The sequence below is a fragment of the Hemicordylus capensis genome, chromosome 6, assembly GCF_027244095.1.
Source record: "Hemicordylus capensis ecotype Gifberg chromosome 6, rHemCap1.1.pri, whole genome shotgun sequence".
Classification (NCBI taxonomy): Eukaryota; Metazoa; Chordata; class Lepidosauria; order Squamata; family Cordylidae; genus Hemicordylus; species Hemicordylus capensis.
This window is the reverse complement of record NC_069662.1, coordinates 140,631,880-140,656,812: the sequence shown is the minus strand read 5'-3', so window position 1 is coordinate 140,656,812 and position 24,933 is coordinate 140,631,880. Positions and strand designations below refer to the sequence as shown.

The following is a 24,933-nucleotide window of genomic DNA, read 5'->3' as shown; positions in this document are numbered from 1 at the left end:
GCCTTAAAGCCCAGCACCGAAGGTCTTGAAACAATTACTTCTCTTTCTGTTTCTACTGACCATCTTCAAAGATGCTGTGATCTGAGCAGGGCCGGAGAACAAACACTACTCTGCGCTTGCCTTGCTGTGCCTGTCTCTATTGTGTTTAATGCCAAGCGTGCTCTCTCTCTGTATTTAGTCAAGCATCTGCAGTATCCTTGGCTAAAGCATACTGGTCATCTCCAGCCTCTCAAGCAAGATGCCTCTAAATACCAGTTGCAGGGGAGTAATAAGGGGGAGTTGCAGGGGAGAGAGGGCAGAGAGGGTATGCCCTCACCTCTTGCCTGTGGGCTGCCCAGAGGCATCTGGTGAGCCACTATGTGAAACAGGATGCTGGACTAGACAGGCCCCTTCGCCTGTTCCAGCAGAGCTGTTCTTATGTTCTTAGTATTCTACCTCCTTCAATCTGAGTTACATGTATGATGGAAATGTCACTGTAGTAACTTCCAGGAAAGGTTAGATGTAGGTAAACAGCACAGATGGATGAAAAATGTATTCATCTAGGGAGGAACAAATAGCTGGTTTTTCTAGGGTGCAAAATGCTTGGTCTTCGATGCACTGTTGAATTACAGAACTGCAGGAGCTATTCTGTAGTTAAAATATACCATGTTTGTGGAAACTGCAAATTCTGTCACTTGCAAAGTTGAGAAGAACTCTTATCATGAATGTTTGTATAGAGCAGGGATTCTCAACCTTGGGTCCCCAGATGTTGTTGGACTTCAACTCCCATAATCCCCAGCCCCAGTGGCCTTTGGTTGGGGATTATGGGAGTTGAAGTCCAACAACATCTGGGGACCCAAGGTTGAGAACCTCTGGTATAGAGGATCTCTGGGGTGGCAAGCACAAGGCAGAAGATGGGGTTTCCCCCTTGGGAAAACTTTGGTTGTTGACTAAAAGATGTGGGCCCTGGCCCCAACCCCATCATCTTGCTTGAAGGCATAGATGTGTTAGGAATCCAAAGTATGTCTTTTTCTTTTTTTGATGCTGTGTCTGTGCAATGAGCAAAGTTGTGCTAGTGCAAAAAGATGGCCGTTGCTAAGCGAAGGCTTGGGAATGTTTGACTTTGCACTATGGCACAAAAGTTCCCTTTAAAACATGTGAGGTGTGCCACAGCTTGCACACCTGTTCTGCAAGTCCAAGTGTGCCTGTGCTAATGCAACCTTAGTCCTGAGTGCAAGCTCCAGATGTGGCACAAGTAGCTGCCACAGTACCCTTGCACGAGCATAGCATTGGTCAGGATGTCGGCCACTGTTCGTTCATGTTGGAACATGTTGGATATTCTTCATTTGAGAGATTAAGATGTATGTTAGGTGCACAGTGGCAGCTGGCACTAGGATAACGCCCACTGCACTGCACCTATACTTAGCTCTCCAGGTACATGCCTAGGTCCTGCAGCTTCATCCCAATCCTGCCCTTTACTCATTAAAACTGAAGATTAAAAATTTAGTAAAGGCATAGGAACATAGGAAGCTGCCTCATACAGAATCAGACAATTAGTCCATCTAGCTCAGTATTGTCTTCACAGACTGGCAGCGGCTTCTCCAAGGTTGCAGGCAGGAATCTCTCTCAGCCCTATCTTGGAGAAGTCAGGGAGGGAAATTGGAACCTAGATGCTCTTCCCAGAGAGGCTTCATCTTCTGAGGGGAATATCTCACAGTGCTCACACTTTGAGTCTCCCATTCATGTGCAACCAGGGTCAATCCTGCTTAGCTAAGGGGATAAGTCATGCTTGATCAGTTAGAATATTTGAGTTTTTTAATCTGTAAATAAAGCTGCCATTTCTAGAGAGAGTTATTAGTACAGTACCTCTGCCAATTGAGCAAAGAGGCACCCTTTAAAGTTGTGGTTCCCTTATTTTTAGCAGGGGGAGAGCAATTGGCCCTATCTATCCCCAGCACAGCATTTCTCGAGTGGTTGCTGCCCGTGTCTAGCTTATGATTTGTTTTGGATTGTGAGCCCTCTGCGGGTAATCTTCTTTCGTTTTTCTATGTAAACCGTTTTGAGCACTTGGTTGAAAAGCAGTATATATATATTCATGGTAGTATTAATTAAAGTGAAAGGTAGAATAATAATATCAGGAGATATTATTAAATTAAAAACAATAAACCAGTACAAAAGCAATCACAAAACACAGTAAGGCAGTATAAAAACAGCAGTGGCAGAAAACAAGTCATATTCATGGGGCAGGGGGAATTGGTGAAAGGGTGAGTACCTGGTTGTGGCACACAGTGGCTGTATTGTGACTGGGAACAAATCATGGCCCCCTCCCTGCCCGGCCGCAGGTATAACAGCTTTGAAGTAAAGTGTTCCATCAAGTAGATTTTGACTCCTGGTGCCCACAGAGCCCTGTGGTTCTCTTTGGTAGAATACAGGAGGGGTTTATCATTGCCTCCTCCCGCACAGTCTGAGATAATGCCTTTCAGCATCTTCCTATATCGCTGCTGCCTGATATTTTACCAGTGGGGATTCAAACCGGTAACCTTCTGCTTGTTAGTCAAGCATTTCTGTGGTCTGCTCCAGTGTTCTTTTTTTCATTTGTGTGCAGAATTAGATTTGTTCTGCGTGGCAGTATCAAGGCACTGTGTGCACACATGCGTTCAGGGTGGGGCCTCCCTGATTCAACCTGAGCGGGATCTAAAATTAGCTGAGCAGGCACCAAAAAATGTGTGAGTACATATACATGCCTTAGAGGGAGCACGGGTCTGCTCTGGGCCCTCCCATCTGCTACCTCAGTCTGCCCCACAATACTTTACTCTGTGAAATAGTTATTTTCTGTGAATTTTTTGTCATCACTTTTGTTCTGTGAAAGTGTGCATTTATTTATGTATGTATTTATATATTTATTCAATTTCTATACCACCCTTCCAAAAATGGCTCAGGGCGGTTTACATAGAGAAATAACAAAGAAATAAGATGGATCCCTGTCCCCAAAGGGCTCACAATCTAAAAAGAAACATAAGATAGACACCAGCAACAGTCACTGTGCTGGGGGTGGGTAGGGCTAGTTATTCTCCCCCTGCTAAATAAAGAGAATCACCATGTTAAAAGGTGCCTCTTTGCCAAGTTAGCAGGTGGTGTTGGTTTTTATTTTATTTTATATTGCAATTTGGATTATGTACATTGCTGAGAGAGAGATCACAAGCGGTATATATATATGATAAATAAATAAAATACTACTCGTCTCAAGCACCACTGTGAAGATAGCCCAAGCACCAGCCAAGTGTGTCCTCTGCCAGGACACACAGAGCAGCACCCATCTCAGATTTTGTAGGCAGCATCTCGGGGAGGTGGGGTTGCTCTCATGTGAGTGGGTCCCCCTCATCCTCGCATCTGTGTGTACTCCCTTGACATTTGTAAGTACTGCTGGGGTGCGCATATCCCTCATTGACAACTATTGTGGATTGTTTGAAAATCAATAATACTAATAAAGGGATGGCAAAGATAATTCTGTAAAGTATTTTAAAGTTTCAGATTGTCTATGTTAGATTTTTTCTTCTTCTAATGGTCTTATGGTATCAGATGCTGTCTTGCCTGTGGATGGTGTAATATCAACAAGAATTGATCTGTGGCTACAGTTATTGCATTAGAAGCAATATAGGTGATTCCTGTTACCCTTGGAATTACCCATATACTGTACTTGATCTGATGTGTTTCATTGAATTGTACCAAATTGGACCCATAGTCTGCCTATTTCAGTATAGTCTACACCAGGGTTGCACAACTTCAGCCCTCTTGCAGATGTTGGGCTACCACATCCTTGACTGTTGGTCACTGGGGATGATGGAAGTTATAGTCTAGCCACAGCTGGAGGGCCAAAGTTGTGCATCCCTGGTCTACGGTGACTGGTAGTGGTTGTCCAGGGTTTCAGACAGGACTCCTTTCCAGCCTTATTAGGAGATGGTTTGCATGCAGAAAGTCTCACGTTCAGTTGCTCATGTGCTTTTTCAAAGTTACTGCCCCATCACCAGTGCTCTAGTTCAACCCTAAAGGGCTCACTTAGTTTGTCCCTGTAGAGCTGGTGTAGTGAAGTGGCTTAGTATGTCAGCAGTGGACCAGAAAGCCCACTGGTTCATTGTCTTGGGCAGATGTTGTCTTGGGTATTGACTCGCTATGCAGCAAACTTCCCAGCATTTGCTTTCTCCAAAGTGAGTGAAACTCTATTTTAAAGTACTTCTTAACACATCAGTACCCCACACCCTGAAACTATTTTCTTTCTCTTTTTTTCTCTGTAATTGGTTGGCCCAGAGGATCCTGTTTCTACGCTTAATTAAAAAATTTCTGAACTTCTGCTGTTTTCCCTGTAGATCAATGAACTGAGCCATGTTCAAATCCCTGTTATGTTGATGCCAGATGACTTCAAAGCATATTCAAAGATAAAAGTGGACAATCACCTTTTCAACAAGTAAGTAAATTGGAGTAATTTGTGCTTAACTAAATTTGTAAAGCTTCCTATGTTTCAGTTGATAGTAAATCTTTGTTAGCATGACAATGAAGTAAATTCATTCACCTACTCTACAGTACAAAATAATTTTAAAACTTTTAAAAAGTTTTTTTTAAGTTGGTTTTAAAAATGAGTGAACAGGAAGGTGTTTACCTGAGAACTAGAAGAACAAAATGATGTTGCCAGGCAAATCTGACTGGGGAGACTATTCCATAAATGGGGTGCAACCACTGAAAAGGCCCTCTCCCTAGTGGGAGAGGAGAGCTGGTCTTGTGGTAGCAAGCATGACTTGTCCCCTTAGCTAAGCAGGGTCTGCCCCAGTTGCATATGAATGGGAGACTTGATGTGTGAGCACTGTAAGATATTTCCCTTAGGGGATGGAGCCGCTCTGGGAAGAGCACCTAGGTTCCAAGTTCCTTCCCTGGCATCTCCAAGATAGGGCTGAGAGAGATTCCTGCCTGCATCCTTGGAGAAGCTGCTGCCAGTCTGTGAAGATAATACTGAACGAGCTGGACCAATGGTCTGACTCAGTATATGGCAACTTCCTGTGTTCCTATTAGCCACCCGCCTCACCTCCTTTGGCAGGGGCCCTTGGAGCAGGGTCTCTAAAGAAGGTCTTAAGGTCCGAGTCAGGACATATGGGGTGAGACACGCTCTCAGGTAAACCAGTCCCAAGCCATTTAGGGCTTTAAAGGTTAACACCAGAACTTTGAACTGGGCCCGGAAACGCACTGGGAGCCAGTGCACCTAATGAAGCACTGGTGTAATATGATCAGAACGCCCAGTCTCAGTTAATAATCTTGCAGCCGTATTTTGTACCAGCTGCAGTTTCTGGGCCATTTTCAAAGGCAGCCCCACATACAATGCATTGCAGTAATCCAAGAGAGGTTACCAGAGTGTGAGTCACTGTGGCCAAGCAATCTCTGTCCAGGTGAAGTCGCAGTTGGCGTATCAGTCGAAACTGATAGAAGGCACTCCGAGCCACAGACGCCACTTGAGCCTCTAGCTACAGTGCTGAATCAATGAGCAACCCCGACTACAGACCTGGTCCTTCAGGAGGAGTGCAACAGGCTGAACATCATCCACCTGGGCAGAGGAACCACCGACCAGCAGTACTTCTGTCTTGTCTGGATTGAGTCTCAACTTGTTTACCCTTACCCCCAGTCCATTACTCGGGATATGGCTGGTGAAGGCATGAGCAGAGCGTGAAGTAATTCCCTTAAGAAGCAGGTCTTTACCTGCCCTGCTACTACACTGGTGCTTTTCCAGGTGCGGTGCTTGCTCTAGCAAAGGCTGCAGTGTGGTCCCTGCAGCCTGTGTGCATGTCATCACCGCACATGCCGACACTGTGTGTGCAGATCGCAGGGAACAGCACTGCAGCCTTTGCTAGAGCGAGTGCCACGCCCAGAAAAGTGCTGGAGTGGCCGTGGAGCAGGTCAGGACCTGCTTACCTGCTTCTTATGGGAACTGCTGCCTGGTAGGAGCGGAACCACCTCCAAGCAGTGCTATCCACACACAACTTGGCCAGGCAATTCAAAAGGATACCATGGTCAATGGTATCAAAAGCTGCTAAGAGGTCCAAGAGAATCAACAGGGGTGAACTCTCCCCTCGTGTTGTCTCTCTCTCTCTCTCTCTCTCTCTCTCTCTATCTCTCCGTAGATCATCCCATAGGGCAGGCTTGCTCAACTTTGGCCCTCCTGCAGATGTTGGCCTACAATTCCTATAATCCCTGGCTATTGGCTGCTGTGGCTGAGAATTATGGGAGTTGTAGTCCAAAAACAGCTGGGGGGCCTAAGTTGAGCAGGCCTGCCATAGGGTGGCCAAAGCCAGGCCTGAAGCCTGATTGAAATGGACCTAAACCAGGCCTGCCCAGCTTAGGCTCCCCAGCTGTTTTTGGGCCCAGCCACAGTGGTAAATAACCAGGGATTATGGGAGTTTATTTATTTATTTGATTTATATACCACCCTTCCAAAGATGGCCCAGGGCAGTTGTAGGCCAACATCTGCAGGAGGGCTGAAGTTGAGCAGGCCTGATCTAGATCAAGCTCAGACTTGAGTTTTCCTCCACTTGTGTTCTAGCCATCTCCCGGCTTGCTTCATTGCCCTCAGCTCCGGCGTATACTAGGGCACTGCACAGGCTCTGCTGTGTCAGAGAGGGCACTTGGGAGCGATTGTGTCAACTGCTCGAGCCATCACTCCATTTCAGAGAGCAACTAGAGCTTCGACAGGAGCGCCTGCCCTACCAGCTGGGAAATCACCCAGAGCCTTCAGGAATCCATTGGTCTCCGAGGGTGGATCATTTTTATAGTCCCCCACCCTCACAAAGTGGTGTAAGTGCTGAGACTCTAAACCGCAGAAGGAAGTGATCTCAGCATGAAAGATGGCACATCCCCTCACTTTCAGGTCAGCAGCCTCCTGCCCAGTCAAAAAAAATCAGATCCAGAGTGTGTCCCAATTCATGTACTGGGCCAACAACATGCATGTTGAAGTCACCCAGAACAATTATTCTGGGAGTCCTCAACACCAAATTCGAGACAACCTCCGTGAGCTCAGGCAATGAGGCAGCAGGGTGGGCATTAATCCAACAGAATCTCCGCTCTGTCCATTCAAGTTTTGCAGGTATGCAACAGGTTCATCACCATCTTATATTCAGTTGACTGTTGGCTGCCAAAAAACTTAATGGGTCAAAGTCTGCCAGTATGTGTAGTAGGAATATAGGAAGCTACCTTATACTGAGTCAGACCATTGGTCCATCTATTTCAGTACTGTCTACCCTGATTGGCAGTGCCTCTCTAAGGTTTCAGGCAGGAGTCTCTCCCAGTCCAGTGAACCTGGAACCTTCTGCATGCAGATGCTCTTCCACTGAGCTATGGCCCCATCCCCAGAGGTGGCATACATGGGTCTCCCATCCAGGCATTGACCACACCATGAACTGCTTAGCTTTAGCAAGGTGACTGTATCACATGCCCTTCGACCATGCTCTGAGACGTGAGCCATAGCTTGGCATGGAGATGGGTTCAGGTTCAATGCACAGGATCTTTTAAAGGATCTCTGGTGCAGATATTGGACAAGATGTCTGCTGGAGGTCCTTTACAGTCCCTGCCAGTCAGAGCAGACAATTCTGGGCTAGAGGGACCAGTGACTAGACACTGGCTTCACGTACTCCCTTCTGTGTCTGGGCAAATGATACTAACAAAGGTGACAGCTCTGGTTACTCTGTGGTTCTGTGCAGTGAGAAAAATTACCTTGCTTTGGACCAAGGTTTTCTGAAAAGGTTGTGTTTCTGCTACCTTGTGTCACAGATGAAATGGTCTTTATCTTAATTCATTTAAGTTTGAGCTCCTGGGAACTATTGAATGAAATATGCTCAGAGTCACAATGCAAAAAATGCATTAAAATTATTATTAATGTCTTCTGGTTGTAGCAGTTTTAGAGTATCGGGAGTGCACAAACATTATTGTGATGGGGGAGGACCTGGTCCAGTAGGAGAGAGCTTGTTGCAGGCTCATTTCTGTAGAAGTTATGATAATGGCTAATTGATCTTGTTTTGTCAAATCTTTTTCAGAGAGAACATGCCAAGCCATTTCAAATTCAAGGAATATTGTCCAGTGGTTTTTCGCAATCTGCGGGAAAGGTTTGGAATTGATGATCAAGACTTTCAGGTAGGCTTTGCTTTCTTGGTAAATGAGTATTGATGAGTGCGACTCTTCAGATTACAAGAAGGAAAAAGTCTAGATGGAAGTCTGGCTGGGGATCACTATTTGATTTATAGTTTAAGTGTTCATGTTTCATCCAGGGAGGGAATGTGCTCTTTCCGCTGCTTTTGGTCAGGATTGCCAGATACTTCTTTCCTGCCGATACCATTAAACGCTCTGCACAGGGCTATAGTCTGCTGCTCCTCCCATTCTTTCAGCAGACCTCTTGCTCACCTTCTCCTGCCTGTTGTGATCAACAGGACTCTAATTTTGCCACACAGCAGGAGTTGAGAGGACTGTGAACAGCAGCTGCTAGATAGAATAATGAACGGGTAGATACTTGAGAGCCTTGACACAACCCTAGTTAAACTCTACTGAAAAGCTATATTGGAAATCTGGAGAATAGCACAGTGTTCATTTCCAAGTATGAACACAAGATACCTGTGGTTTGAAATTGGCTAAATTCAGCAAACTAAAGGTTTTGGGTCCCCTTGTAGGTTTTTGAAACTCTAGCTGTTATCCAGTAATACTATACTAACCTGACTCCAGTACTAGTCCTCCCCCCACAAGTCCTTTCATGTTAGAAACTGGGGTGTCACTTTAAATTCAGAGTCTTCTTCCTTTTGGGGTAAATAAACCCTGTATTTAACCTGTATATTTAAAGGGGTCATCTTAAATTTATAGTCGCCTTCTATTCCAGTAAATACGGTGTATGGACACCTTGATTTAAAAGGTTAATTCCCCCCTAATTAGACATCTAGAATGTGACAGATGTGAAGCATACTCAGATTACACCCTGCTATATCTCCCTTGGAAAAACTGTTGGTGTCTAGACTAACAATGTATGTATGGGCAGAGGTAGCGACTTCAATCAAAGATCCCACTGCAAAAGCAGAAGCTACTGCTTTCTTTGCCAAATGCATCCCTTTCTCCCCAAAGCTGGTCTGGAGGGTTCTACCCTGTGGAGCCAGCCTTTCAGAGGGCTCATGGGATACAAGCCGGGAAGGAAATTAGTGTGGCCACCGTATGCAAGCAAAAGTACCTTCCAATCACTCTGTGGGATTTTTGGATCCAAGCCTCTGTACATTGCATATAGAACAAATTAGTACAAGCCTGGCAGGGAGGCTTTGTTGCATATTGTCAGCAGTTATGCACTTTTAAAATAATGTCCAGTAAGACCTTGCATCTTTCTTCAGTCTGTTTTACATTAAGAATATCTTTTAAAGAAAGTGAAGCTTCATGGTAGGCAAAGTTCCCTCTAATTCTTCTACATCTGTGTGTGGAATGAGTTTTGTTCTGGGTGGCAGTATCACGGCAGTGCGTTCAGAGTGGTGTCTTTCTGATTCAACCTGAGCGAGATCTAAAATTAACTGAGCAGACATCAAAAAACTTGTAGGCACGCACGCCTTAGAGGCAACACTGAATGTAGGTATGGTACTGGAAATTCCTTAAGCATTTCCTTGGGGAGATGGAGGTGGAAAGGTTTGTTTAAGTTTATTCTACTATTACTACTAGTATTAGTATAGTATTAGTATTACTAGTATTAGTATTACTAGTATTAGTATTACTAGTATTAGTATAGTAGTACTATTACTACTAGTAGTAATAGTAGAATAAGCTACTAGTAATAGTAGTAGTGCTGCTACTACTACTATTACTATTATTCATATACAGCTTCAAGAACATAGGAAGCTGCCATATACTGAGTCAGACCAACGGTCCATCTAGCTCAGTATTGTCTACACAGACTGGCAGTGGCTTCTCTAAGGCTGCAGGCAAGAAATCTCTCTCAGCCCTATCTTGGAGATGCCACGGAAGGAACTTGGAACCTAGCTTCTCTTCTCAGAGCGGGTCCATCCCCTAAGGGGAATATCTTACAGTGCTCACACTTCTCGTCTCCCTTTCATATGCAACCAGGGCAGACCTTGCTTAGCTATAGGGACGAGTCATGCTTGCTACCACAAGACCAGCTCTCTTGCCAACATCACTGGTCAGGTTTTATAACATGTTTTAGTGGAATCAGATTTTCTCTGCATTATTTGTTGTTGTTTGCTTAAGGCTGTACAGCATAACACAGATGACTTAAAAACAACAACACCTGTGGTGCTGTGCAACAGAGCTGTTCTGCTAGTACTTAGCCTTGTGCAATCGCATGTCCCGCCACTACTGCATTAATCCCAGTGCAAGTAGATTCAAAATGTGCAATTGTGTAAGTATTAGCACAGCAGCCCTCTTGCACAGCACCATGGGAGTGTGAGTATGTGTGTGTGTGTTCATTTTTTTTTTAAAGTTAACAATAATGTTGTGGGCAGCTCTGAGCCACCTCTGTTATGCTGCGCGGCATGTAAGCCATTATTACTATCCTGTCTACGAATGGCAAGACTTAGCCATGCTTCCTAAAGATAGAAGGAAATAACTGAATTGGTTGAAGGGTGCGGTATATGCTAATATTTTGTTCAACTTGCTCAAACTTGAGCATTTCTAATGAAAAACTAGAAATATTAATTAAAATGGAGGGTTGATTAATAAGGATTGTTCTTTGCCCGTCCAAAAAATCTAAAATGGAGTAAACAGGAGGATCTCCTTATCCGCAGTTCCATTGTGGTTTTGCATATCCGCAACAGAAAAACAGAGGACAAGCCTCATTCACCGCGGTTCAGGGGTACGCGTATCCGTGGGTTTTGGTGGAGAGGGGAGAAAGAAGGAAAGAAGCGCTGGCTTTGATCCCTGCGGATGTGACATCCAATGCCGGCCTCTCTCCCCACTGAGGTGGTTTCTCCTCAGTCAGTGCTGGCCTTTCTCCTGTCAGGGTGATACGAACACAACCTCCCCTGTAGAGCGGGAGCTGCCAGAGGGCCAATCACAGGCTGCCGCTTGCGTGCTCCTTGAGTTCTGGCCTTTCTCCGCACAGCAGGGATTGGCGAGAAGGCAACATCCCCACAGACTGGGGGACCTCTGGAAGCAAGGCCAGCATGAGGAAGGTCTTCCCCGGAGAACTGGTCCTCATCACTGATTGGCCAGGGCTTCCTTATATATCTCCCCCCAGGCCACGCAAGTCTTGCGAACAGGGGCTTTTGGCATCGTCCCGGGTCTTTACTTCAAGGAGGGGCTTTACTTTGTCCAACTCCTCCTCCTTGCATCTCGCCTCAACCAAGAGCATGCCCAGCAGGTCCATCTTAACTTTCTCTTGCTGCCTAGCCTGCCATGTGGTAGTTTAAAGACCAGGATGTCCTTGCCCTTTGGGGAGACCTGTTGCTCCAGCACTGTGCCTTTCTGGTCTCCTGGCTTTGGTCTTGCAGGGCAACCACTTCCTTATTGGCCTGTTTTCTCTTAGCCACGTTTGCTGTTGGCAAATACCCTTGTCCAGGTAGCGCTCCCGGACACATGGCAAGTGTCATTGCATGTGACGTTTGCCCATGATGGTGCTGGGGATTAATATTAGTCTGCATTGATGGCACAGGAGTGCCAGCTAATTGTATCTAAAACGTGGAAGTAGCAAGCATTGTAATGAACTTGGTCTATACCAAATCACGCTGGTGGACATGTTGCATTCATTCTGCAACCGGTTTAGAAATTAGGTCTGGCCAATGCTAAGCTTCTGACTTGGCTTTTATTTTTCATAGAGATTGCCACTGGAGTTAGAAACTGCCTTTTCATTAAAATGGGATGACGTGTTATAATACTGCACATATGTAGGAGACCCGTTTCTCACAACTAGTCTGAAAATTTCAAACTAAATTTTAAGAAATGTAGCTTAAAGGGGAGATCTTTCACTTTCAGAATTTTTTGCCATTGAGAGAGATTCGGACCACAAGATAACTCACTTCTGCCTGGTTCCCACCCCACCCCCTCCTTATAAATAGTCCTAGTGGCGGCGGCTGCTATTTTTGTTGCACAACATGTACAGCTGAAGTGCTCTGGTAACCACTGCTGTTTTGACAACCTTTCACATAAGCTCTAGAAACTGGAGGATATGCTTATGGCATTACAATTAGGATGCATATACACTTCCCCCACCATCTGAAGTTCAAGCCTTGCTCTAATTTGCTGTCCTTACATTTGTCAAATGCATTGTGAATGCTGATTTAGTGGAACATAAGAATACAATGGGAGCTCTGCTAGATTAAACCAAAAGGTTATCTAGTCCAGCATCCTTTTTCTTGCAGTTCCCACCCAGGTGCCCCGGGAAGTGGGGCATATGGACCAACAGCCCTCTTGCATTGTTTTCCAGCAACAGAGAGGGAGGAGAGGTGGTCTTGTGGTAGCAAACATGAATTGTTTCTTTTGCTAAGCAGGATCTGGCCTGGTTTGCATTTGAATGGGAGACTACTGCCTTGGGATTGTTTTTAATGAAAGGCGGTATATAAATTTAACAATAAATTAAAATACATGTGTGGGCACAGTAAGAGATTCCCCTCAGGGGATCGAGCCACTCTGGGAAGAGCACCTGCATGCTTGTGTGCAAAAGGTTCCAAGTTCCCTCCCTGGCATCTCCAAGATCGGGCTGGGAGAGACTCCTGCCTATAACCTTGGAAAAGCCACTGCCAGTCTATGTAAACAACACTGAACTAGATGGACCAATGGTCTGACTCTAAATAAGGCAGCTTCTTGTGTTCCTATGTAACTGTTTTGTGGCTTTCTAATGGGATCAAGCTGGCCTTTTGATCGTGAGCATGTATTGTCCCTTTTGATAAGCTAAGCAGGGCTTGTCCAGTTTGCATTGGGATGGGTGACTACACATGAGCACTGTCTGCTATTAAATATTCCCCTTGGGGAATGGGGGCGTAGCCCAGTGGTAGAGCATCTGCTTTGCATGCAGAAGGACCAAGGTTAAATCCCTGGCATCTCCCAGTAGGGCTGGGAAAGATTCCTGCCTGAAACCTTGGAGAGCCATAGCTAGATGGACCAATGATCTGGCTCGATATAAGCCAGCTTTCTATGTCCCTATGCGGCAATACTGCCTCTGAACCTGGTGGTAGCATTTCACTATCATGACGAGGAGTCGTTCCATGAATTTTTCTAATTCCCTTTTCAAAGCCGTTGAGGCTAGTGGTCATCGCCACATCTGGTGCAGCAAATTACATAAATGGATTATGTACATTGTGAAGAAGGACTCTACCTTGTCATAGGAAGGTGCCTTATACTGCGTCAGTCCATTGGTCCATCTAGCTCAATTCTGTCTACCTAGGCTGGCAATGGCTTCTCCAAGGTTACAGGTAGGAGTCACTCCAGCCCTACCTGGAGATGCCAGGGAGGGAACTTGGAATCTTCTACATGCAAGCATGTGGATACTCTTCCAAGAGTGGCCCCATCCTTCCCTTTTTTTCCCCTGCCCCATGTTTCAGACAGGCATGCATCCCAGCCTTCCTATCATGGAAACGTGACGCTTGCCTCTTCAGACAAATAATGTAAGCATGGAGAGAGCACGGAGTGAGGTATTTTGAGCACATCAGTGCCAGACCAGGGCTTCTGGTTGTACTCTCTGGATGCTGTACATGAATACTGTATCCCCCCCTCCCTTTTTAAAAAGTGTCTACAGAAGGCTAGAGTGGCATCTGGCTCCAGTTACCCTAAATAGCTTGATCTCAGTGCAGGAGTAGCCCAAACTTAAGCCTGCTCACTTTGAAATCAAAGGGTTTTGTTTCCATCATACAGTTTCCCAAGCAAGTGCATAGGGTTGCTGCCCAGATGATTTGGAAGTTGTTGCTGAGCATTAATTACTGAAAAGTTTGCATTAACTGAAAAGGCTAAATGGGCTTGATTAGGAATGTGCCTGTTAATGTATCTCACTCCACTGAGAGAACCAATCAATAGCTGTCAGACCACTGTCATAAAAGTAGGACAGTCATTAGCAGATGACTTTGACCTTTATCAGGGAAAAGGCTTACTGGGTTTAATCGGTATGCTTACAAAGAAATTGTTTTTGAAATCAGTGTGCTTTGTAAAGCAACTCAATTTCCTGTCTCATAACTAAGGTGTAGTTAACAGTAAAAGTTTGTCATAGTGCAGAGGGTGGTTGTCTTAGTTCTGTCTTTTTTTAATTTCACCCAGAACAACATTTATTTATGTTAATATTTTAAAACCAAGGCTTCAGTCCTACTATTGCAGTCTTGATAAGCAAATTCAAAAATATGTTCATGGGAGGAGGAAGCTAAAAAGGCCACATTCTCTACATATTTGGAAAGAGAAGTGGGAAACTGCTTTTACTTCTGCATCTTAATTGTGCTGCTATGAAGGCAAACAGGCCCCTCTGTCTGCTGTCTTCTAGCATTACTTCTCATATTGAGAATATACACGGCCACTTCCCCAGTCTTAATACATTACGAAGAAATAATCCATTTCCCTGCTTAAGAACAGAAATTTCCTGCGTTGAATGCCAAATGGCCAGAGATGATTATCTGTTGTATGCCTGCTAATCAATGACAATGTGTGGATTTTGTACAATTTTATTCTGAGGTGGTGCTTGATGCCTTGCTATCTGTTATATATTCCTGACTTAAAGAGAAGGCTATCAATATCTTAACTTAATTATTTTAGTCACAAATACTGAAGTAGGGAGAATCTCATGAAGATGGTAAATAGTCTTTTGGTTGATTGTTTTTATACACTATTGCTTCCTTAGTGGCTTCACATTTAATCCTTTCTGTAGCAGTTTAAATGCACAGAGTGCCTTAGGTTAGAAAAAATGCCTGACGTGCAAGCAAGATTTACAGTTTAGATTTCTAGGAACACAGGAAGCTGCCATATACTGAGTCAGACCCTTGGTCCATCTAGCTCAGTTTTGACTACACAAACTGGCAGCAGCTTCTCCAAGGTTGCTGGCAGGAATCTCTCTCAGCCCTATCTGGGAGATGCCAGGGAGGGAACTTGGAACCTAGATGCTCTTCCCAGAGCGGCTCCATCCCCTAAGGGGAATATCTTACAGTGCTCACACATCAAGTCTCCCATTCATATGCAACCAGCGTGGACCCTGCTTAGCTAAGGGGGCAAGTCATGCTTGCTACCACATGACCAGCTCTCCTTTCCAGACCAGCTCTTTAAAAAGTTATCTTTTAAAGATAACCTGCATGTGGATCTCCCAGTGCTGCAACTCTGTCTTCCAAAAGATCTTCTATTCCGCTCACCAGGCTCTCCACACCTTCATGCACCTTGTACTGTTCTGTCCTTTCTAGGGCTTGCATGACTTTAGGAAAGACCCCTGATTTAGGACTTCCCTGTTCACAGATGTGTTCCAGTTTGAATGAACAGGTGCACTTGCTCTTTCTGAGCCCAGGTCTCCATCCAACAAGATACCCAGGGCTCTGTCATGGGTGTGGTTTCATTATCGGACTTGATTACCTTCATCTTGTTGTCTGTCATTGAGGGAGGAAACTTTACATCAGGGCTGCACAACTTTGGCCCTCCAGCTGGTTTAATTTTGACTACAACTCCCATTATCCCTAGTGGCCAGTAGTCAGGAATTATGGGAGTTGTAGTTCAATATCTGCAGGAGGGCTGAAGTTGTGCATACCTGTCTTAAACTGTGAGGCCTTGCATATTGTTTGGTGATATTGTTTGGAGATGTGCAAGGAAGTTCTTGGAAGACAACGTTGTGAGGTATTATAGGAACACAGTGGCCACAAAGAAGTTGCTGCAACTTTAGCTTATCTTTCAAGAGAAGAGAAAGGCAATTGGTCTTGTGGTAGCAAACATGACTTGTCCCCTTAGCTAAGCAGGGTCCACCCTGGTTGCATATGCATGGGAGACTAGAAGTGTGAGCACTGTAAGATATTTCGCTCAGGGGATGGAGCCGCTCTGGGAAAAGCAGAAGGTTCCAAGTTCCCTCCCTGGTGGCATCACCAAGATAGGGCTGAGAGAGATTCCTGCCTGCAACCTTGGAGAAGCTGCTGCTAGTCTGTGAAGACAATACTGAGCTAGATAGACCAATGGTCTGACTCAGTATATGTCAGCTTCCTGTGTTCCTATGTACCTCTGTGCACCTTTTCTCTGGTTGAATTTAAGTCATTCTCTTCAAATGGCAAATATTTAAATCACTGGCATTACTCAGTTTGATAATTTCTACTAAATCTTCTTTTTAAATCTTCATGTTTTATCATATCAAAGAGAATGTTGTGGTCTCTGTAGAAAAAGCATCTCTCTGTGTGTGTGTTGTCTAAAACCTTTTTTAGGATCAGCTACTGGCATACTCGGTATGTATGGATTATTTATGCTATCACACAATGCATTTTATATTTAGCCTTTTGAAACTAGCAATTATAATTTAATGATATTAATATGCCAATGAGAGTTATAAAAGATTGCAGATTAGAACAGGCTAATCAATTTGACCTTTAAATCCTTCCTCCCCTCCTGGAGTCTGAGGCTAATCCCTAAACACCCGTTGTGCCAATAAACTTCAAAGGGAAAGGATGCTGCTGTTGCTCGCTCTCCATCCTCCTGCCCCTTTAAAAATTTCATTGAGAAAAATTTAAGGCAGAAATTTTCTGGTTACTCATTTACCAGGTTGGGATAATTTTTATAATACCTCTTTGAATAACCAGCATGTGCAGGGAAGCACCAAGGCTGGCTTCAGCTGTGGGACTCGTGAAGTAAAGGGTATTTTAGGAAGGCTGTTAAAATATCATGAGCTCATTTTTGTACAGCTTCTGGTTGATATTGCTATTTCGCCGCTTGAATTTTTGGAAGACTGAGAACATGAGGACCATCCGTTTTCCTTCCATGTGTTCCGCCCTTTTATGTTCTTGGTGCTGAGACTTCACCCATCTGCTTCTCCATATACCCTTCAGGCCTTGTCTTCATCTTTGCTGCTGCCTGGCTCACTATCCTCACCTATTGCCCTTCAGGGATCCACAAATTTAGATTTGGCCCACTAGCCGGCCTTCATTTGTGCTCGCCACCAATCCCCTCTTCCTCCCCCCACCCCCACCAGACATCCTTTTCTGTTACCCTGGCAGAGATCTTCAGAGAGCCGTGGCTCTTCTGTCATTTGCACTAGGAAGCAGAGGTGGTAAGGAAGAGTGGGGACCCTCTCCTATTGCTCAGAACGGACTCCTGCTGTTTCCCAGCTTCTCAAATCGCCGTGAAAGTGAGACCTCTGGGGAGGAGAGCTGTGCGGTGCTGGGTGTCCTGCTCACCAGAAAGCTTAGGGCACTTTCTTAGGGCATTGGTGAGCTGGCAACTACATTTGGATGCGTGCCCTTAATCACCTGCCCCACTTCCTTCCCCTCACTTCTTCTTACCCTCCCCTGCATTCCTGCCTCATCAGTGCCCTTCCAGCTGCTGCTGTTGCTCCATCCCTGGCAGAGGAGACACCACGATCATGAAGGTGCTTTCCCCAGGGGTGAGGCTCATCCATTGTCCTCCACATGTGCCGACTCCTGCGACTTCCCCAAATGCGGGAAACCCGACTGCATAATTTGTAGTTTAGTTCAGCAACGGCTTGGATCACACAGGGCATGTCCTTACTCTTGGAGTCTTCTAGGTCAGACAAATGTCTAAAACGTATTTGTGAGGAAATAACTTCCTGATTACCTTCTGCCAGTGCTAGTTTGTTCACGCTGTAAGATGCATTCGCTTGGAATCATATAGATTTGTAAGCAGAGGTCAGTAGCTGAATTGGCTACTTTTGCATGTAAGCAAGGAAATAATTTGTTTTTGTTTTTACATTTATATCCTACTTTTCCTCCAAGGAGGCCAGAGCAATGTACGTGGTTATGCTTATCCTCGCAACAATCCTGTGAGATAGTCTAAGCGGAGAGATAAATGACCAGGAGTGAGTTGCATAGCTAAATGGGAATCTCCCCATTCCTAGTCCAGCACTCTAACACCACTACACCATGCTGTCAAATGATGCACTTGATTGTCTGCAGCCTTGGTGTGCAGATAACTGCAGCGTGGTTATCACAGCGGTCTGAAGATGCCTGATGTATTCAACAGGTTAAGCAGATCTGGGCCTGGCCAGTACCTGGTTAAGAAACTATTTGGGGACCTTGTGTAAGCTGCTCTGAGCAACATGGAGGCAAAGTGAGACAGGAATATAACATCCCCTTATTTTGGAAGCAGCTACCTAATGGCGCAGTGGGGAAACAACCTACCTAGAGAGCAGGAGGCTGTTGGTTCGAATCCCTGCTGGTGTGTTTCCTAAAATATGGGAAACACCTATATCGGGCAGCAGCGATATAGGAAGGTGCTGAAAGGCATCATCTCATACTGTGCAGGAGAAGGCAATGGTAAACCCCTCCTGTATTCTACCAAAGATAACCACAGGGTTCTGTGGTCTCCAGGAGTCGACACTGGCTCGATGGCACAACCTTTCCTTTTATTTTGGAAGCAGTCATAGTGATCAAATCGATGTTGCACTGATAGCTTAAAAGTGAATATCAGCGAAAGAAAACGACAATAAATGTCATAGGAGTCCTTTTTCTAATCTAGGTGAGAAAATAATGATGATTTTGTATGAAAGACATATTTGAAAATTATTTAGAAATTACCGCAAAACATACAGGGCTCTTTTGCCTCCATTGAGCTATACAACACAGTAGCAAGTGCCTGTATCCCTCTGGTATGGGACATATGCTTGGTTTGATTAAAGTTGTAAGTGCTAAAGGTCAGATTAAATTTCTTGACCTTCAACAAATGCTCTTGCTGGCTGCTCAAAGCACATATAGACAATCTCTTTATTGACCTGCACAAGGACGTCTTGACATTTTCAACCAAAGGTTGCTCAGAAGGTAACTGCCGAATGGGTTAGAAATTGTGAGGGCAAGGTGGTCCGGGTGATAGTATGTGTGAAAAGAAACTGGAAGATAACCGCATATTGGTGTTTCTATTCATGTTGCATATTGTATAAGTAGTTCATTTCTTTCCTAAAACTATACTACTCCATAAAAGTGGTCAGTTTATGAACCAAAACTGTTCCCTGGAGACCAAAAACCAATGGGCATTAGTTTGATGTGGAATTCAGGCAGCTGTTTGTCACAGTAATTCAAAGCAAAAGGAACGATCTATATCTGTTGTTCCCTGTTCCATTTTGAGCTTGATAAGGCATACAAGGTAAGACAGGGTAGATTAAAGGCAAGACACTTGCCTCCCAACAACCTTCTGGTTTCTGTTGGGAATAGTTCAGGCATTTACAGGTTTCTCAGTGTGAGCCATCCTACTTATTCCCATGGATCATTTCACAGGAAAGACCTAATATGCAGTTCAGCAGTGGTCCCTCTAATTCTTTTCATCTCTGTACAAAATGAGTTTTGTTCTGGGTGGCAGTATCAAGCCAGTGTGTGTGGAACATAGGAAGCTGCCATATACTGAGTCAGACCATTGGACTATCTAGCTCAGTATTGTCTACACAGACTGGAAGCGGCTTCTCCAAGGTTGCAGGCAGGAATCTCTCTCAGCCCTATCTTGGAGAAGCCAGGGAGGGAACTTAGAACCTTCTGCTCTTCCCAGAGTGGCTCCATCCCCTGAGGGGAATATCTTACAGTGCTCACATTTTGACTCCCATTCAGATGCAACCAGGGTAGATCCTGCTTAGCTAGACAAGTCATGCTTGCTACCACAAGACCAGCTCTCCTGTGCAATTAGAGTGGGGTCATCCTGATTCAATCTGAGTGAGATCTAAAACGAACGGAGTGGACATAAAAACTTGTGAGTGCACGCATGTACGTGCGCACGCTTAAAGGGAACACTGCCGCTCAGCCTTTCTAGAAATATAGCCATGACCTCCTAGAAGCTGTTCATGGGAGTGCAGCAATAAGTCCTTCAGTTCTTATTCCATGTTTAAAGTTAGGAGTTGAACTTTGCTTGTGATGGGCTCATTGAGGATGAATTTCCAAGTTCACCATTCTGAATAGTCCAATTAAGAGAGTGTGCCATCAATCCTGATGGCACAATCTCACATAAATTCACCTCTCACATGTTTAACTGCACTTACATCCAGAGGGACACATTACAATTGGAAGTGCAACCCGTGTTATCTCCTTCCACACCATCTTCCAACACGCTTAGAGAATCTGACCTGGATGCTGAAGCTTCATATAATACTTTTTAAATAGAAAGGGAAACTTATTGAATGCTCCCACATATTCTCTTGTGTCCTTAGATAAAATTGCTCCGTGTAAGAATGATTTTTCCATTTAACAGAACTTTCTACTGGCAGATTTAAGGTTATTGTGATTGTAGAACTCTTCACCGGAGGTAATTTTACATATGGCCGGTAGGAAGAGGCGGTGTGCACATTTTTTACATGTTGTCTAACTTGCACTGATCATTTGTCGGGCAATGGTGGTGTTATATTTTGGATTCATTTTCCTTTTTGTGTAAAATATGTGTGTTTTTTTGGTTATTCCTTGGTAAATTACTCCTTGATTGGGACTAGCATATCAAGGCTGTACACTTTGACAGCAGATCCACCAAATGTTTGTATGTTTTAGCGTTTGTCTGCTTGAGCCACTCTAACTTATTACTGGAATGCAGGTTACTGTATATTTTAATGAGGGGTCCTGCTTGCAAAGGCAGATTCAGTTAAAAGGAAACCTGCATTCTTAGCACTATATTGTCTTGGAAGAAACCTCTTATCGATTATGCCCTCATTCTTTCAGAGTGACACTATCTTGGACAAAATGCTGTATGTATGTAAAAACTTAAATGTGTTGTGCTTCTCTGCTTCTGTAATCCTCTTCCTTAAAATATACTAGATGAGACACATGCTGAAACTAGCACTATTCAGAGATGTACAGTATTAAATTTCAAAACATAAATCTGTATTATATTTATATAGAAATAGCTAGCTTACAGAAAGCCAGCACATGTCTTAATCTAAAGCTTGCTTTGATGCTTTTAAAAAAAAGCATAGATTAACTTTCAGCTTGCATTATATATGATGGGGGTAGACGTCTGTTTGCTGTCAGCATCATCATACAGTGGTTAGGTGTCAGACTGTCAATTCAGAAGTGCTAATTTTTCTATTTGAGCAGGGGTCCATAAATGTAGGTTTAGCTCACTAGCCAGCCATTATTTGTGGTGGGCACCAGTCTCCTCTCTTCCCCCTTATCCTTTCCCGTACACAGGCAGAGGGCTTAGGAGAGAAGCAGGTCTTCTCTCATTTGCACTGGAATATGAGGATGGCAAAAACCAGTGGGTTCTGTCTCCTACTGCTCAGAAAGGATTCCTGCTGTTTCTTAGCTTTTCAAAAATGGCAGACCTCTGGGGATGAGATCTGTGTGGTGCTGTGTATCTTGCTCGTGGGGACCCCATGCCACTGGCAAGGTAGCAAGGGGATTTGTGGATGCCTGTATTTGAGGAGCACTTGTATATATTTTATCCATTCATTCATTCATTCATTCATTCATTCAATTTATAGGAATTAACAAATCTCTGTTGTAGTAGTACAATAGGATTCAGGAAAAACTTCAATTCCAGTTGCATTGTGGCATCTTTAGAACAGAAAACATTGTGGTACACTTGACTCTTGGGTAGTGTACAGGTCATGGCATAAATCAGAAGATTTAGACTAAGCTTGAGCTGAAATGGACAGGAACATACTGCTTGAACTATTTCCCGTTTCAGAACATTTTAATGATAAGGGGAGAACATGAAAGGGGGCAAAAGTGTTCGTGTATTAGGAAATCATCCCCTTTGCTGTGTAATCAGGTGCCCCCATAGAGCGCCCCACTCACCTGGTATGTAGCATTCAGGTGAGGGTGCTCCAGCATGTACTGATTGCAGACCCACTCAGCTGCAGCTTGGGTGCAACTTCTTGGTGGTTGTTTTTTTAAAACTTTTAAATAGCCCTTTCTATTAAATAGCAAAGACAGCTCTTGTGTAGCCAAACCTGATTGAAAAATAGCTCCAATTGATGTCGTCCGAAACTGATGTCGTCATGCAGCCAACCCGCACCTCATGGTGCGAATTTCAAGACTGAAAATGCAGCAAACTGGCACAAAAGCTTTAGGAGGTCTTTCAGGAAGCGTTTCTGTCCCCCAGAAGCCTCTTCATGCTTAAAATGTTCACCACAAATATTCAGCACAGCCCTAACTTTAAACTTAGTGTAATGCCTTCCCAGTGTCTATTGTACCACAATAGCTTTGGTTTCTCTAGGAGCATTTATAACTTTATTTACAGAATATCATGATGCCGCTAAAATGATCCTCAGCCAACATGTTTATAAAGGGTTTTATATTATCATTGAAATAACTGTTGTGTTTTGACAGTCATATAATCCAGATGTCAATTGTTCTAAAACTATAGAGCACTTCCTGGTACTTTGTCTTAATGGCACTATTAACTTTGTGTTCTGACATTATTTTCCTCTTAATTAATGTGACAGAATTCTCTGACAAGAAGTTGTCCACTTGCTAATGATTCTCAAGCTCGCAGCGGTGCCCGATTTCACACCTCGTATGACAAAAGATACGTCATCAAAACTATAACGAGTGAAGATGTGGCAGAAATGCACAATATACTGAAGAAATACCATCAGGTAATTTATTGCTTGTTTTAAGGGGGTGGACAGGGAAGGAGAATTTGGGAATTTAAACTGGAAGTTGTTTCCCGCAAATATTCAATTGAACCGACACCTTGGTACACAAGTTTTTAAATGCTTGGTAATGAATAAACTTTTACAAAGAAATAGGCAGAAGTTTAGATTCGTTATATTGTTCTATCCTATGCATTTGACACGTCTTTGCAAACATTTAGTCTGGGTCGCCAACTGAAACATAACCTAAGCCCGGGTTAATTGCTCACGTCGGTGCCTTGTTACTCTTGTTTGTTGTCTTCTCTTCCCCTCACCAAAATCAATGGCTCAGGGCAGTTTAGTGTAATCTAGATTTAATGTATACTCTTTGGGATAAGGATGTGTCTTGAATATAGTCCTCTTCATACATAGTGAGTGCATAGGAAGTTGCCTTATCAGACCATTGGTCTGTGTGGCCTACTATTGTCCATTCTGACTGGCACTGGCTCTCCAGAGTTTCAGATAGGAGTCCTTCCCAGCCCTACCTGGAGATGCCAGGGTCTGAAACTGGGGCCTTTTGTTTGCAAAACAGATGCTTTAATACTGAGCTATGACTCCATAGCAGGCCAACAACAGAGTGGAGGCGAATGGGAGTGCACCGTCAAACTATGCCAGCTGTGCAGATATACTCCATGGCCATGTTCCTGCCTCTTTTCCTGCATTCTAGAACTTTGGTTCTAGGAACATAGGAAGCTGCCCTATACTGAGTCAGATCATTGTCCAACTAGCTCAGTATTGTCTACAAAGACTGGCAGCAGCTTCTTCAAGGTCTCTCTCAGCCCTACCTGGAGATGCCAGGGAGGGAACTTGGAACCTTATGCGGGTGCTCTTCCCAGAGCAGCCCCATTCCTTAAGGGGAATTATTTATTTATTTATTCGATTTTTTTTTTATACCGCCCTTCTGAGCTGGCTCAGGGCAGTTTACAATTAATCTTTCAACACTCATATGTCCCAGTAAAATGCAAACCAGTAAAATCCCCCAGTAAAATGCAAACCAGGGTGGACCCTACTTAGCAAGGGGGTCAACTCATGCTTGCTATCTCACAACCAGCTCTCCTCCCTGAACATGAGGAAAACTCTTTGAATTCAATGCTTGCCTCTGTGGATGTGCTTGAATGCACGGAGAGCTGGGGAAGGTATGGCCATGGTGTGTGCAGGCTGCACGACATGTTGGTCCTCAATAGGGCCATAATATGATGAGAACTTACATTGCTCTATAAAGCACCATGTATGTGCTGGTGGTGGCCCATTGTCCCCTTGTCCCCTCTTCCTTTCCCCACATGTCTGTTTATTAGTCATTCATTCAAATTCTATACTACCCTTCCATAAATGGCTCAGGGCAGTTTACATAGATAGATAGATAGGAAGGGAGGAAGGAAGGAAGGAAGATGGATCCCTGTACCCAAAGGGCTCACAATCTAAAAAGAAACATGTTAGACACCAGCAACAGTCACTGGAGGTACTGTGCTGGGGGTGGATAGGGCCAGTTACTCTCCTCCTGCTCAATAAAGAGAATAACCACGTTAAAAGGTGCCTCTTTGCCAAGTTAGCAGGGGTTTAGATTGTTAGCCTGCATCTGTGTCGTTTTGTTCCGTGTTTGTACAACACCTTGTCTCTTGTTGTTTAAGGAATGTCTTATTAATAATATAGTTATTGCTTGCAAATGCTGATTCTGCCTTGAAATGTTAGTGTAGGTGTGATGGGTGATATCAGTATTGGGCATAAGCAGGCAGTGGTGGAACATGTGAAGTCCTGATGCAGACGGAAGTGCTTCTAAGCATGTACAAAGGGGATTTCTTTACTATGAACTCAAACATTACCAATTTTGTAAAATGTTAAAATTTTTATATTCCTGTTTTAAAAGAAAAACTTTTATCCTGTACACATTGGGCATACATTTACAACTATGTGCTGCTCCATTCTGAGGAACACATGTCAGGCAAATGAGTTGGCTGTGGCTCTCTGAAATGTGTAATACGTGTTAGCACATGTTTCTTGATCAATAGCCTGTCGAGCAGCTTTACATTATCACAGTTACAACCAGGGCAAAACAAGTTTTAGGTAAGACAGCATGGCTTCCATGCCTCTCTTGTAAATACAGTGGTTGAATCATAAGATCAGCCGTACTGGAACAGGTCCAAGACCTATCCAGTCCAGCATTCTGTTTAACACAGTGGCCTTCCAGATGCCTCTGAGAAACCCACAGGCAAGAGGTGATGGCATGCCCTTTCTTCCTGTTGCCC

General features: G+C 44.2%; 1 protein-coding gene and 1 non-coding gene across 2 annotated transcripts in view; both read left to right on the top strand.

Moving 5' to 3' along the window:
- PIP4K2A (phosphatidylinositol-5-phosphate 4-kinase type 2 alpha) overlaps window positions 1-24,933 on the top strand; it is a 97,792-nt gene that overhangs the window by 32,777 nt on the left and 40,082 nt on the right. The window contains exons 2-4 of the mRNA XM_053265229.1: window positions 4,344-4,441; window positions 8,046-8,142; window positions 22,502-22,654. Coding sequence (XP_053121204.1) covers window positions 4,344-4,441; window positions 8,046-8,142; window positions 22,502-22,654 — 348 coding nt within the window. The remainder of the gene's footprint in view (window positions 1-4,343; window positions 4,442-8,045; window positions 8,143-22,501; window positions 22,655-24,933) is intronic.
- LOC128332219 (U1 spliceosomal RNA) lies at window positions 17,464-17,621 on the top strand. The gene has a single exon (XR_008310627.1). It is a non-coding gene; the product is annotated as a U1 spliceosomal RNA (small nuclear RNA).